This window comes from Macaca mulatta, chromosome 11, assembly GCF_049350105.2.
Source record: "Macaca mulatta isolate MMU2019108-1 chromosome 11, T2T-MMU8v2.0, whole genome shotgun sequence".
NCBI lineage: Eukaryota > Metazoa > Chordata > Mammalia > Primates > Cercopithecidae > Macaca > Macaca mulatta.
This window is the reverse complement of record NC_133416.1, coordinates 77,826,653-77,839,386: the sequence shown is the minus strand read 5'-3', so window position 1 is coordinate 77,839,386 and position 12,734 is coordinate 77,826,653. Positions and strand designations below refer to the sequence as shown.

The 12,734-nt window shown below is 39.8% G+C and overlaps 1 protein-coding gene across 3 annotated transcripts in view; it reads left to right on the top strand.

The window, feature by feature from the left end:
• PTPRR (protein tyrosine phosphatase receptor type R) overlaps positions 1 to 12,734 on the top strand; it is a 277,720-nt gene that overhangs the window by 162,762 nt on the left and 102,224 nt on the right. For all 3 annotated transcript variants that reach the window (XM_001117474.5, XM_077954729.1, XM_077954728.1), the window contains one exon: positions 1,271 to 1,539. In XM_001117474.5, coding sequence (XP_001117474.3) covers positions 1,271 to 1,539 — 269 coding nt within the window. The remainder of the gene's footprint in view (positions 1 to 1,270; positions 1,540 to 12,734) is intronic.

Genomic DNA, 12,734 nt, shown 5'->3' with positions numbered 1-12,734 from the left:
GGGAAAATAACTTTCTTGCAACTTAAACAGTATTTTAAATTCTGTTGCCTCATCATTTAGTAATTATTTAGCTGAACACAGTAAGCCTAAAATATATGTATCATCTGATTGATACTGTTCTAGTGCAGGTTTTGCTTTTACACCATGAGGGTCACGGAAACTGAAGAGAAGCAGTAAGTTAAAAACCTTAGACACTATGCACATGATAAAGGCATTTATCTTCAGTCTTTTCCGTCCTATAGCTTAAAGAAAACACATTACATTTGCTTGAAAGTAATTATAATAAAAGTAAGAAGACATTTTACTTAATATCAGACATCTTTTCATTCTCATTCATGTGATTAACATTTATCATGTGAATATTCCAAACCTACCCTTTTTTCAAATTTTAAGCTTTAACTTTTCCCTACCAGAGTCAATGAATACCACCAGTATAAATGTTTCCAGATTACAAGGAGGTGAACTGACATAAAAAACAATAAAATGTCTGTCTTTTCCTAGGAGTTCAATGTTTAATATGCATTTCTAGTTCTATCTCATAGATGCATAGTCTTTTCCCTTAAGGAGAGCTCCAGGTTACAGTGAGCTATGATCACAGCACTGCACTTTTGCCTGGGCAACAGAGCCGGATCCTGTATCAAAATTAAGTTAAATTAAATTAAATATTAAAACTTAGGAGGGCAAAGTGGTAAGAGTAAAAATTCTGGTTGTCCAAATTATTCTTTCATAGATACCCTAAATTTAATTTGTCAAGTATTTACCAGATACTCAAGTTGATATATGACTAATGCAGAGATTTACCAACATAAGAAATAGTGGTTTATAGCATAACTATCATCTTATTAATATTTGCAAGACTACTTTTTTCTACTAAGCCATGTTGGATGCATATCTCCATTTCTATAAATGTTGTAGACCTGTGTTTTATGGTTATTCCTTCTATAAGCCTACCATTTCCCCATGTGACCAAACTAACCTCTGGCATTTTTAATAAAATTAGTTAAATTTACTTTTGAATGTATCTTTATGGAACAGATTCATGTGCACAATTAGTTGATACGTATGTGCAGCATAACTAGAAATACCAAGTATACTGTCTTGAGGAAAATCTCAGTACCATGAAACTGAGAAATCATCTTTTACAGGGCTCTGTTTACTTTATCGTTAAGCCTTTATTTTGGTTTGTATGCCAGGGTGGGATGGAGAAGATCATACTCTGTTGTTTAGTGTGAGAAAATGTGACAGGAGTTTTTTATATCTCCTTCTACAGATTCTTTACAGATTAAAAGAGAGGTTTCAGCTTTCCTTAAGACAAGATAAAGAGAAAAACCAGGAGATCCACCTATCACCCATCACATTACAGTCAGCACTGTCTGAGGCAAAGACTGTCCACAGCATGGTCCAACCTGAGCAGGCCCCAAAGGTACTGAATGTTGTCGTGGACCCTCAAGGCCGAGGTGCTCCTGAGATCAGAGCTACCACCGCTACCTCCGTCTGCCCTTCTCCTTTCAAAATGAAGCCCATAGGACTTCAGGAGAGGTAAGAGCTTGTTCTGTATCCCCTATGTGTGGCTTTTTATAAAAAGAGTATTCATCAACTAAAAAAGAAAGAACTAGTAATGATTGACATAATTGGGTAGAATTGTTCACCACTAAATGGGCAGTCAGACGAAGTAGTGTTTCTTGTCTCCCAAAGGAATCCAACTGCGTTAGATAAAATCTGTTAGGTATGTCTGATTCTGTTAAGCTTGTCTAGATCCACGATGGTGTAGATCCAAGCAAAGTTCATCTTCAAGTTCACTGACCTCACAAGATGCTATCTTGTTTAATCGTCATGAAACTCTGGTAGGTAGAGAGACTGAGAACAAGCTCAGTGTTTCCTGCAAAAGCCCACATTGTCTGGAGTCAGGCAGGAGTCGATGCCATGGATTAATTTTTTTAAGGTTTTAGCTCTTCATTTTTTAACCACAACAAGCATTCAATATCAAGATCCATAACACTGGACGGACACAGTGGCTGATGCCTATAATCCGAGTACTTTGGGAGGCTGAGGTGAGTGGATCACTTGAGACCTGGAGTTCAAGACCAGCCTGGTCAATATGGCAAAACCCCATCTCTACTAAAAATGCGAAAGTTAGCCAGGTGAGGTGGCGCATGCCTGTAATCCCAGCTACTTGGGAGGCTGGGATGTGAGAATTGCTTGAACCTGGGAGGCAGAGGTTGCAGTGAGCCAAGATGGCATCACCGCACTCCAGCCTTGGCAACAGAGTGAAACTCTATCTGAAGAAAAAAAAAAATCCATGCCATTATTTTTGTTGCCTTACCTTTCTTGTGATGTATTATACATGTGATTCACTTTATACTGATCCATTTCCATTAAAAGCAAATCCAATGTAAGAAAACTTGGATTTGCAAAATACATAAACGAGAGACTAATTTTTTACCTCTCAAAAATATCAAGTAAAGCTTTCCCATGTGTTTCTTAAAAGAAACTTTAATTTTATATTTAAAATATGACTTGTAGTGTATTCAACTTTGAATACCAGGGTAGTGGGAGAGTAAGTTCTCAAGGTAATATCCCAGGTTCATTCTCCTCTTATTTTACTATGTCTCCATTTTCTAACCCTGTATATTTTGTTGCCTGAGGTTTTTAAATCACATATATAAATTTTGAATATATTTCCCATGGTACATCACAATGCCCTATGCAAATAGTTGTGGTTTACACACACAAACACACCCTTCAAAAAATATAGCTTGGGGTTTTAAGAACTGCAGAAAACAAAATTGATCCTTCATAACTATTTGAAAGTATTACCAAGGAACAATGAATGACATAAAAATAAAGGAATTTGTTTATCTCTAAAGGTCCTTAAACACTGAACACTTTGACTCCACACCAGGAAGAAAACAGAGATTGATCAAGTCATTCTTTCCACCTCCTCCCCTAAAATACTTGTGGTTTCTTGATAGGCAATGTGGGTCTCCAAGTGACATTCACTTATGTAGATATCACCAAATTACTCTTAATGATTCACTGTGGAAAGGTTGACAAGATGGAACTTTCTGCCTGAGGCTAACTGGGAGTGAGGAGAACTGAATTCCAGACCCAGCCCTGCCATTCCTAGGTTTGGTGGCCTCACCTGAGTCATTCACTCATTTGGACCTCATTTTCTTCTAAAAGATGTAGAGGTTTAACTTATTTTTTTAGCTTCTTTCTGGTTCTTTTGCTTTTGTTATCCACATTATTTTTGTGCATTTATGTTTGCTTCAAAGAGTAACTTTGAAGCAGACACCTGAGTATCAGTGATGAATGAAGGGCCGGTGGCAAGAAAGCTCTGCAGGCAATAAGAGGCCATGTTATCTATAGTAGAATGAAGGGTCATAATAAAACTGATTAAAAGTCAGACAAATTTTTATTATCATCATGTACTACCAATTCTAAGCAAGGTCAGTATAAAATTGACTAGGGAGGTAGCCATGCCCAGCATCCTGCCCTCTGTAGACCACTGCTGGACGTGTTGGTCTACAATTTAAAGGAGTATAAGGTTAAATACTCACTTATTCGTTTCATTAAAGTGAATCTTTGAGAGGGAGAATACAAGGACAGAATCGTACCCATCTGTTTGGTTCAAATGGGGGATTCTAGCAGAGCAAGTATGTAATCAGTGTTAAATAGATTCTCTGTCCCCTTATCTACAACTTCACTGCATCCCACACTTCACCTCCTACTTTCTTCCACCTCAGAGCAGGAGAAGACTATTCTCTCCACAAGGGCTCCAGGTCATTCCCCTCAACCCTAGTAACTTCATCAGTTTTCCTCCTCTACCTTCAACTGTACCCTCTTTGCTAATGCTGTTCCCTCAGCATAGAAATAGGTTCCTTTTTGTATTAAAGAAACTCCCTTAATCCAATTCCTCCTCTGGTTCTTGTTTTTCCTTCCTTTCTCAAATACGTGTCTTAAAAGAACAGCGTGTACTTGCTGCCTCATTGTTCTTCTCCCACCTTTCATTCTCACTGCTTCTTTCACATGCTCGATTATCAAATTAAGTATCGATGGTCTCACTACCAAATTCAAAGCACATGTTTCATTTCCCATCTAGCACTAATAACTACCTCCTTTTTAAACTTCTCTCCTCCTTTGGCCTCAAATACATCATTTTTCTGTTTCTTGAGTTGCTACCTTTGGTCTCCTCCAGATTCCCTTCTCTTGTTAACTTTTAACTTCAGCGTTTCATTCTGTGTCCTCTTCTCTCCTCCCTCAGTCATCCAACCATGGCCAGTTCTTCTCTTACTACCTTTTAGTGATTCCTGAAAAAGAACCTTTAGCTCAATCTACCTTTCTGTTGAAATCCAGACCCATATTTCAGCGCTGAACTGTGCGTCGCTACTCTGACTTTTCTTAAACACTACCAACTTATAACATTCAGAAATGGAACTCAAGACCTTCCTCATCAAATCATTTCTCTTCTTTTTAAATAGTGACTCTCCGAAACCTGTAATATCCTCAGCTCCTTCGTGTTGTTTCTTCCCCCTCCCCATACAGCCGAACATTATGAAGACCTGGCACCTTCTCCCAACTGTTCCCCCTGTCCAACCCCAATCCCACTGAGAACTCAGGATCTCCTAATTCTAGCCAGTCTCCTCCTGGTCCCCACCTCAGATTCTGTTTTTCTTTTTTTTTCCCAGTCCACTCTCTAGACCTCTCAAACAGTGGTTTTCTAAATTATATTTGAGTGTTTTTCTCTTTATAAAATTCCTCAGTGTTTCCACATTGCCTTCTGGAAGAAACTGATAACTTCTACATATAAAATATGAGGCTTTTTCTGATCTGGCCTTTGGGAGCCTATGTCCACCCATATTTCCTACTAAACACTCCCTTAGGCTCATCCTGCTACTTGGACATTTTTCCAGGTACCATGCCATTCTCTTTTAAGCCTAAGAGTTAATATTTGTCTAGAACCTGTCCTTTTCCCTATTCCTCCTTGCCCTTGAAAAGTACCATCAATATAGTGGGCATTAATCTGGGTCTCAAATCAAGAAGACAAGAAATGCAATTTTATTTTTCTGTAACTCAACCTAAGCTTTTTTTCTAGATGCCGTTTCACCTAAATGGTAGAAACTCAATCTCAGTCCTTTTCTGATTCACCCAACCTTCTTCTGGTTTCCTAGAGTTTCCTCTACATTTTAAGGAGACTTTCTCAACATGAAGAGTAAGCCCCCATCTGCCTTGATGTCATCTGTGCACATTGTCATCTGCTAAAATATCCATTATCTCCTTGGTTCTCATAAGTATTCCCAGGACAGTTGCCACCATGTTGTTTCCTGTGGCCATTCATACAGTCCCTTCATTTCCAGCCATTGTTTTCTCCTTTCCTCTCTCTCTTCCTCTTTTTCAGTTGTATCCAAACCACTCTTAGATGCCCAAGAATCATCTCACCGTTCTACCCCAAATGGAGGCATAGGAAAACCTGGGCATATCTAAGACATGATCCCCCAGAAACACTTTCCATCCATTTCTCATGGCTCTACCAAGGATCACGGTCCTCCTACTGAGGGTCCCCCATTTCCCAGGGCTCAGCGGTGAAGGATCCAGGGTCTCACCTGCACCCACAAAGCAGCCCCTCTAACACTTCCCCTGGGCCCATGGGCATTTTCTTAGGCTTTGGGAATAGAAAAGCCTACTCTGGCTTATTTCATATCCTACCTTATCTGACATCCACACCCTGAGACACCACCTTCCACCAAAGGCCTGGCCGTTAGAACACAAAGCCCATGACAGGACTCAAATTTCCCTGCTTTCTGCTCTCAGATTTCTTCAAAGGCAATAAAACACCAAAAGACCCTGACAGCCTGAATACAGTGAAGGTCCAAAGGTGAAAATGGGAGTAGGAATACAGGGAGGGGAATTTAAGCATCACTTCCTCTTGGAAGCCAATTTGAGGCTCCCTCTACCTCCTTCTCCTGCTTCCTCCAGCCCAGTACTGATTCAGCTACGTCTCTTCAGTTCCCCGCTGCTTTAGTTCCATAACCCCGTGTGCATACTGTATTTATAGCACTTCTTTGTTGTCTTTAAGTTCTGGTTTACTAATATGTTGTAGCTAATAGACTCTAAGCTTCTTGAGGACACATATATGATTTAATTGTCTCCTTATCTCTTACACATAGAACATAATTTCTGGAGACCAGGAGCTCCTGGAAATAAATGCCTAAATGAATGAATTAACCAATTAATGTCTGTTTTTATGACTAACCTCAGGTGAACTCCCAGTAGCTATTGGGAAACACTTTACCTATTCCACCAACCCTTCCTGTTCTATTCTCACTCCCATTTTTCTACCACAATTCCCTGCCAAGATGACATAATGAAGAGTTTTAAGAGTGACCAAATTTGAAGAATGTACAGTGTTCCACGCAGTCAGAAAACTTTTCTGGCAGTTTTAAGCCTTAAAATTTAATTTATGTATATGTGTTCTAATGGTGCCTTTAAAATAGTCTCATGTTTAATAGCTCTCCATCTTTCGATCCTGGAGTGAGGTAATAATCTTCTACTTATTGCATAAAAGTATGGCTTTATTAAAATCACCATGAGACCAAAAAGGCTGCATTATGAGTCACTTGTCCCAATCTTTTGGATCATGTCATATAAATTTCTCATCCCTGATTGGGGGAATCTATCACTTTGATGTTATTAATCATAAAATATAATTTTAAAGTTAAAAGATAAGTAAAATAAGATATAGAGACTAAATGGATTGCTTAACTGAGTGTAAAGAATACACTCTGAAATTATGAAGGTTAAAGAATCTTATAAAATGAGAACATATTAGCCAGGTGTGGTGGTGCACACCTGTAGTCCCAGCTACTCAGGAAGCTGAGGTGGGAGGATCACTTGAGCCTGGGAGGCAGAGGTTGCAGTGAACTGAGATTGTGCTATTGCACTCCAGCCTGGGTGACAGAGTGAGACCCTGTCTCAAAAAAAATAAATAAATAAATAAAAGAGAAACATAGCAATTCTCTCTTCTTTTCTCCCTTTTTCCAACTAATCACCAAATCATATTGATTCTTGCTCCTCCAACTTTCTCATTATTGATTATCTCTTTCTGTAATCATTACCTTGGGCCCAGCTCTCATTACTTCATGATGAAATTGTTGTGTCATATAATTATACAAATGATATTAAGATTAATATATGTAATATATTTCATATATATTATTTTATTTCATCTTATCTGCCTGCATCTAATTCTCTTTTCCCCTCCAACAGTCTTCAGGTTTATCTTGCTATAACAATCTTTCATTATCATACTTTGCTGTGCAAAAATCCCCATTTGGCTCCATTTGCTTACAGAATAAGGCATAGACCGTCTTGTTGGGCCTCAGAGGTCCTACACCATCTGGCCCTGATCATTTACTCCAAATCTATTTGCTACTACATCCCAAAATAAACCTTCTATTCCATTCTGTTTCCATCCCCATCCCCCTCTGTGTGCTGTGTTCCTGTCCACATTTGCATTTCTGTTTGCCCGGTCCTTCCTATTCCCTCGGCCTACCGATCTCCAGTCTCCAAAGCCCAACACAAAACTTACCCCCTACCACTGGCCATGTAACCTATTCGTGCCCACAGTGATTTATAACACCTATAAATTCTCATATATATCACTCCTCTGGCAGTGATTTTAGTTGAACAGTCATTCAGAAAGGGACTAGAACTGGTTTTTAAGCAGTTTGTCTTATGTTTTAAGCAGATGGCAAGAATTTTAAGAACAGGTACTGTGGCTCAAGATACTGTGTCTCCTGTGGTTCCTGTAAATCCTGGTACATAGTAAACACTAAAAAATATTATGGAGTTAAATAATGTTGGTTCACATCTGAAGAGCTCATCTATTTCTAAAGAATCTTCCATAAGAACCAATAGCTTAATGCTAAACTATAGACCTGAGTCTCAGCTAATACTACCTCTGACACTTATTAAATAAGTGGCTCAACAGATTAATTAAGTCCTCCATAGTATAGTCTTCCCAATCTATAAAATAATATCTGATCCACCTTACTTCAACAGATACTACAAAATTAACAATCCATACAAAATGGCATAGTGTCTTTGAGAAGGAAAAGGAAATCTAATATTCTTTTTGTTTTTGTTCTCTGATTCCATTTCACAAACTTACACTAGGTCATTTATACCTTTGAACTCCAGAGTTGAAGTTTATTGTCTACTGAACTGCTACAGTTGAGCCTGTCATATAACATTATATTTTTAACTGTCAATTGACATAATTTTGTTCATCCTATTTGTAAACATACAGTTACATGTAACTTATAAATACATACTTATAAACTGGCCACTGATTGTTATCTAATAAATAACAGTATCAAATTAATCAATTCTGGTCTAACAAATGCATTCATTTCCCATGGTGAGTCCAGGTACAAATTCAAATGCTTGCTCTGTAACTACTACATACATAAATTGAAACCTGTTTATTCACCTGTATTGAGGAGCATAGCGTGTGCCTTGCACAGCTCTTGAGACAGGTAAGCTACACGACAAATGTCACGTGGCTGGCACAGCGTGAGGCCACAGTTAGTTCATGTTCCCGCTCCTCTTTCGTCCCATCCTTGCCCTCCCAAAATGCTCCACTGATCACTCTCAGGGAAACTGTATACATGCTGAGTTCCAAATGCCCATTAAATGAGCAATCACATTCAAACTCTAGAAAGTACATTTTCTTCAGTGGGAAACCAGAGAACTTACGAATCTGAAAGGTTCTGCACATTTTCCCTTTGGGCTACTGTATGACTAATGGCCAATTTTATGGAAAGGAAATCAACAGGCAAATTGGATAGGTTCACATTATTTCCTCATTTTTCTCACTTGATTTTCTATTATGAGTAAACACTGTGCAAGGACAGATAGAGAACTGTCCAGGAACGAAGGGTGGCACATTGTAATGTGGCACTCTCCATCCTGGTTTCATTTCTCAGTGATCAGTTGGTGGGCCCTCAAGACTATGATATTAATGAGTGTTTTTTTCTATCATAACGGAGGCCTCAGCAGGCCCCCAAGGGTTGCTGATATCCAACAAACAAACATTCTCTAACTTTTCTTAAGCTATGCCATAATAGAGTATACATGTTATGATTTACAATAAATACCGTGCAAATGATATAACACCCAGAATTTTGAGTCTAAAGGTTTCCTTAGGAGTTGCTGAGCTTGGGAGATTTTTATCAGAACTAGAAATTTGTCTGCAATGGTGGAAGCAATGAAAAGACAGTCCATGCCAAGAAAACGTTGACCATTCTACATTCAAACTCAAAGACTTTGTGTACTACAATTTCCTCCTGGCAAGGCAGAATGTCCTGATGTCCGTGCCTTGCTTTCCCTAGTGGAGGTACATTTTGATGCTTAAAACTTTTAACTTGGAAAATCTTTAATCATTCCTCCACTGATCTCTTTTTGGGACATATGAGTAAAGAGAAGGGAATAGAATTAATTAATATGACTGCATATCAGAGCATAAAGTGTAAAAAATACCCTGGAAATTAAAATCTGTATTCATGGCTGTAGATGGTGGCTCACGCCTGTCATCCCAGCATTTTGGGAAGTTAAGGCAGGAGAGTCACTTGAAGCCAGAAGTTTGAGACCAACCTGGGCAACACAGTGAGATCCCGTCTCTACAGAATTTTTTTAAACAAATTAGCCAGGCATGGTGGTGTTTACCTGTACTCCCAACTACTCAGGAGGCTGAGGCAGGAGAATCTCCTGAACCTGGGGGCTCAAGGTTGCAGTGAGCTTTGATTGCACCACTGTACTCCAGCCTGGGCAACAGAGCAAGACTTTGTCTCGAAAAATTGATAGATAGATAGATAGATAGATAGATAGATAGATAGATAGATAGATAGATATTCATTAAATAGACCCATCTTTGAAAATGGATCCAACTCTCTCATTTTCTGTCAAATAAAACTGGGGCCCCGAATCTTTCTCTTAGGTCTTCGGTGAGGTTCTCTAAAAGCACAGCTGGAGACAAGGGCTCTTGTACAAATGATGTATTGAGAAGATACTCTCAGGGGAAGCCTATTAGGAAAGCAGGGCAAGCAGAACAAAGAGGACAAGCAAAGAGGTGGTGGCAGCAGCCATCTACCCTCAGCCTGATTGCACAGGGATCTCTGAGCACGGGTGGCCCCTCATGGACAGTTGTCTCACCTTGAGGCAAGGGGACTGAGCCTCTGTACCCTCATGCCAGCCAACCACTGACTCTAAGCCACCCAGAGGTGGTGGAGGCCTAACCTCCTAGGCACCTCTGGACTCAGCAACACCCATCAGCTGAGGGGGCTGCTCCAGCTAAGTGGCAGCTGGGCACCACTAACAGGCTACCCTCCCAGCAGTGGGGGAGGAGAGGATGCGGCACCAGCCAGAGAAAGGCGACCTGGGTGGGGCACCAACAGCATTACTGTACTTGCCAAAGGTCGCAGCAGAGCTAAGTTTATACTCCAGGTTCCTTTGATCTTCCCAGGTCATTATACACGTACCACGTGGCCTCCTTCAAATAAACACCATTCATTCTATTGGAACCTATGTCCCAGCCCCATTTAACACAGTCTATCAACCATGACTCAGTTGCTCAGCCTGACAACATGAGGGCTTATAAACATAACACATAGCAAACATGTAGAAGCAAATTCCAGTTTAACTCCAAATAACATCAATAAAAATAACAACTCAATATGCCCTGTTGACCCTTTACATGCATTATCTCATTTCACCATCCCAAGGGACGTTTTATGCCCTCCTTAGAGTGGAAACTCATGCTCAGAGAGTATAAGTTATGGCCCTAATAACTTAATAGTAAGTCACTAGGAGTGTGAGGGTGACAGATAGAATGCGAATCCAAGCAGTATTGCTCCAGAGGCTGTACTCCTAATTAATAATTGTCATGCTTTGGGGGTTGGGAGAAGGTGTACACACCTCTAATCTATGGGAAATAAAATTTAAAGTAAACTACAAATCAATATATTTAGCAAGTAGGTATATTATGGAGTGTCACACTGTTTTTCCTCTTAGCAAATTTTATGCTCGGCTTTCAGAATATTTTTCAGATTTTAAATCAAGCAAAGTGCAATTTCATGAGGTGGATTCAAAACACTCATGACAGATAACCATTTCACTGCCACTCTAGAAGTGCATTGTCTGTCTCAGTTTTTTCCTTAATCTGGTTGTTGCCATTCTGGAGGCCTGGTGGTAATCTGACATAAAGGACCAAGAGGAAGGTGAACACAAATAGAGCAAAGAAGCCAAAGTGAGGGGACTATAAGGCAATAATTCAGAAAACTCAAGTCAGAAAAGGATGGAGGGGTCTCCATATTGTTCAGACATCCTGGACAATAACTCGTCCACTTCACTATGTGTGTGATTGTCAGTGGAGGTGACAAGAACAGCAGAGAAGCACATGGTCATGCCTGCTGCCAAGCTGCTGCCCGTGCTGCTGTAATAGAAGGATGCAGAGTCACAGCTGATGGGTTGGACACTAACCTGCCACCTGCCAACCACTGTGCTCGTGTATGAGCTCAGACAACCTTCACAACATCCTGGAGGCAGGCACTATTTCTATGCCCATCTTGCAGTTATGCTGACAGAGAGACTTAGAGAGATAAGTAATATGCTCAATGTCACAAAGAAATAAAAATCTAGTGGAAGATACAATCTTGACAGCCTGTTTACAAAATCTGCACATAACTACCATATTCTACCTTTTTCTAGATGATACAGGTGATAAAACTTTAACCTTCTGATACAGTTTGGCTATGTCCCCACCCAAATCTCATCTTGAACTGTAGCTCCCATAATCCCCACATGTCATGAAAGGGGCCCGGTGGGAGGTAACTAAATCATGGGGGCAGGTTTTTCCCATGCTGTTCTCATGATAGTGAATAAGTCTCACAAGATCTGATGGTTTTATAAAGGGCAGGTCCCTTGTAAACAATTTCTTGCCTGCCACCATGTAAGACATGCCTTTGCTCCTCCTTCACCCATGATTATGAGGCCTCCCCAGTCATGTGGAACTGTGAGTCCATTAAACTTCTTTTTCTTTATAAGTTACTTAATCTCGGGTATGTCTTTATTAGCAGTGTGAGAATGGACTAATACACCTAATATTTTTATAAAATATTTTCATATTCTTGTAAAATACTTGTATGGGGATGTCCAGAGCTGGGGGAGGTACTGGAAACATGCACAAGCCCTTCATGAACAGTGAGCATCAAGCTGTTCTCTTTATTTGTCAGATTTTATGTAGGTAGGTTGGGATTCTGGAGGGTTGGGAACAAAATTTTCATAGGGTTTTTTATTCTAAAAAATAAAAGACCCCACAGGAATGAAGAAAAAGGAAGCAAAAGTTTTGAAACCTGCCTGAAAATTAGTGGTACGCCATGAGACAAAAATGTGATCGTGTTAAGTGAAAGAAATGACAGTGGATACAACCCAGGGAGAGTAAAATAGGAGCCAACATATATTATTAAAGAATTAAAAGTAGAGGAGCTTTGCCTTAAAAAGTAAAAATTGGCCATTACTCATTGGAAAGCACAGGCCTGGCATAATTTCTCTCCAAGCAGACCCTGAAATATTTAAGCCATTGTGGCTGAATGAGTCCAAAGAGTGTAGACCTGGCAGTGGCTCTAAGAGGAATCACGGTAATTGCTCCTTTCCTCTGCTTGCCTTCCCTTTCTCCA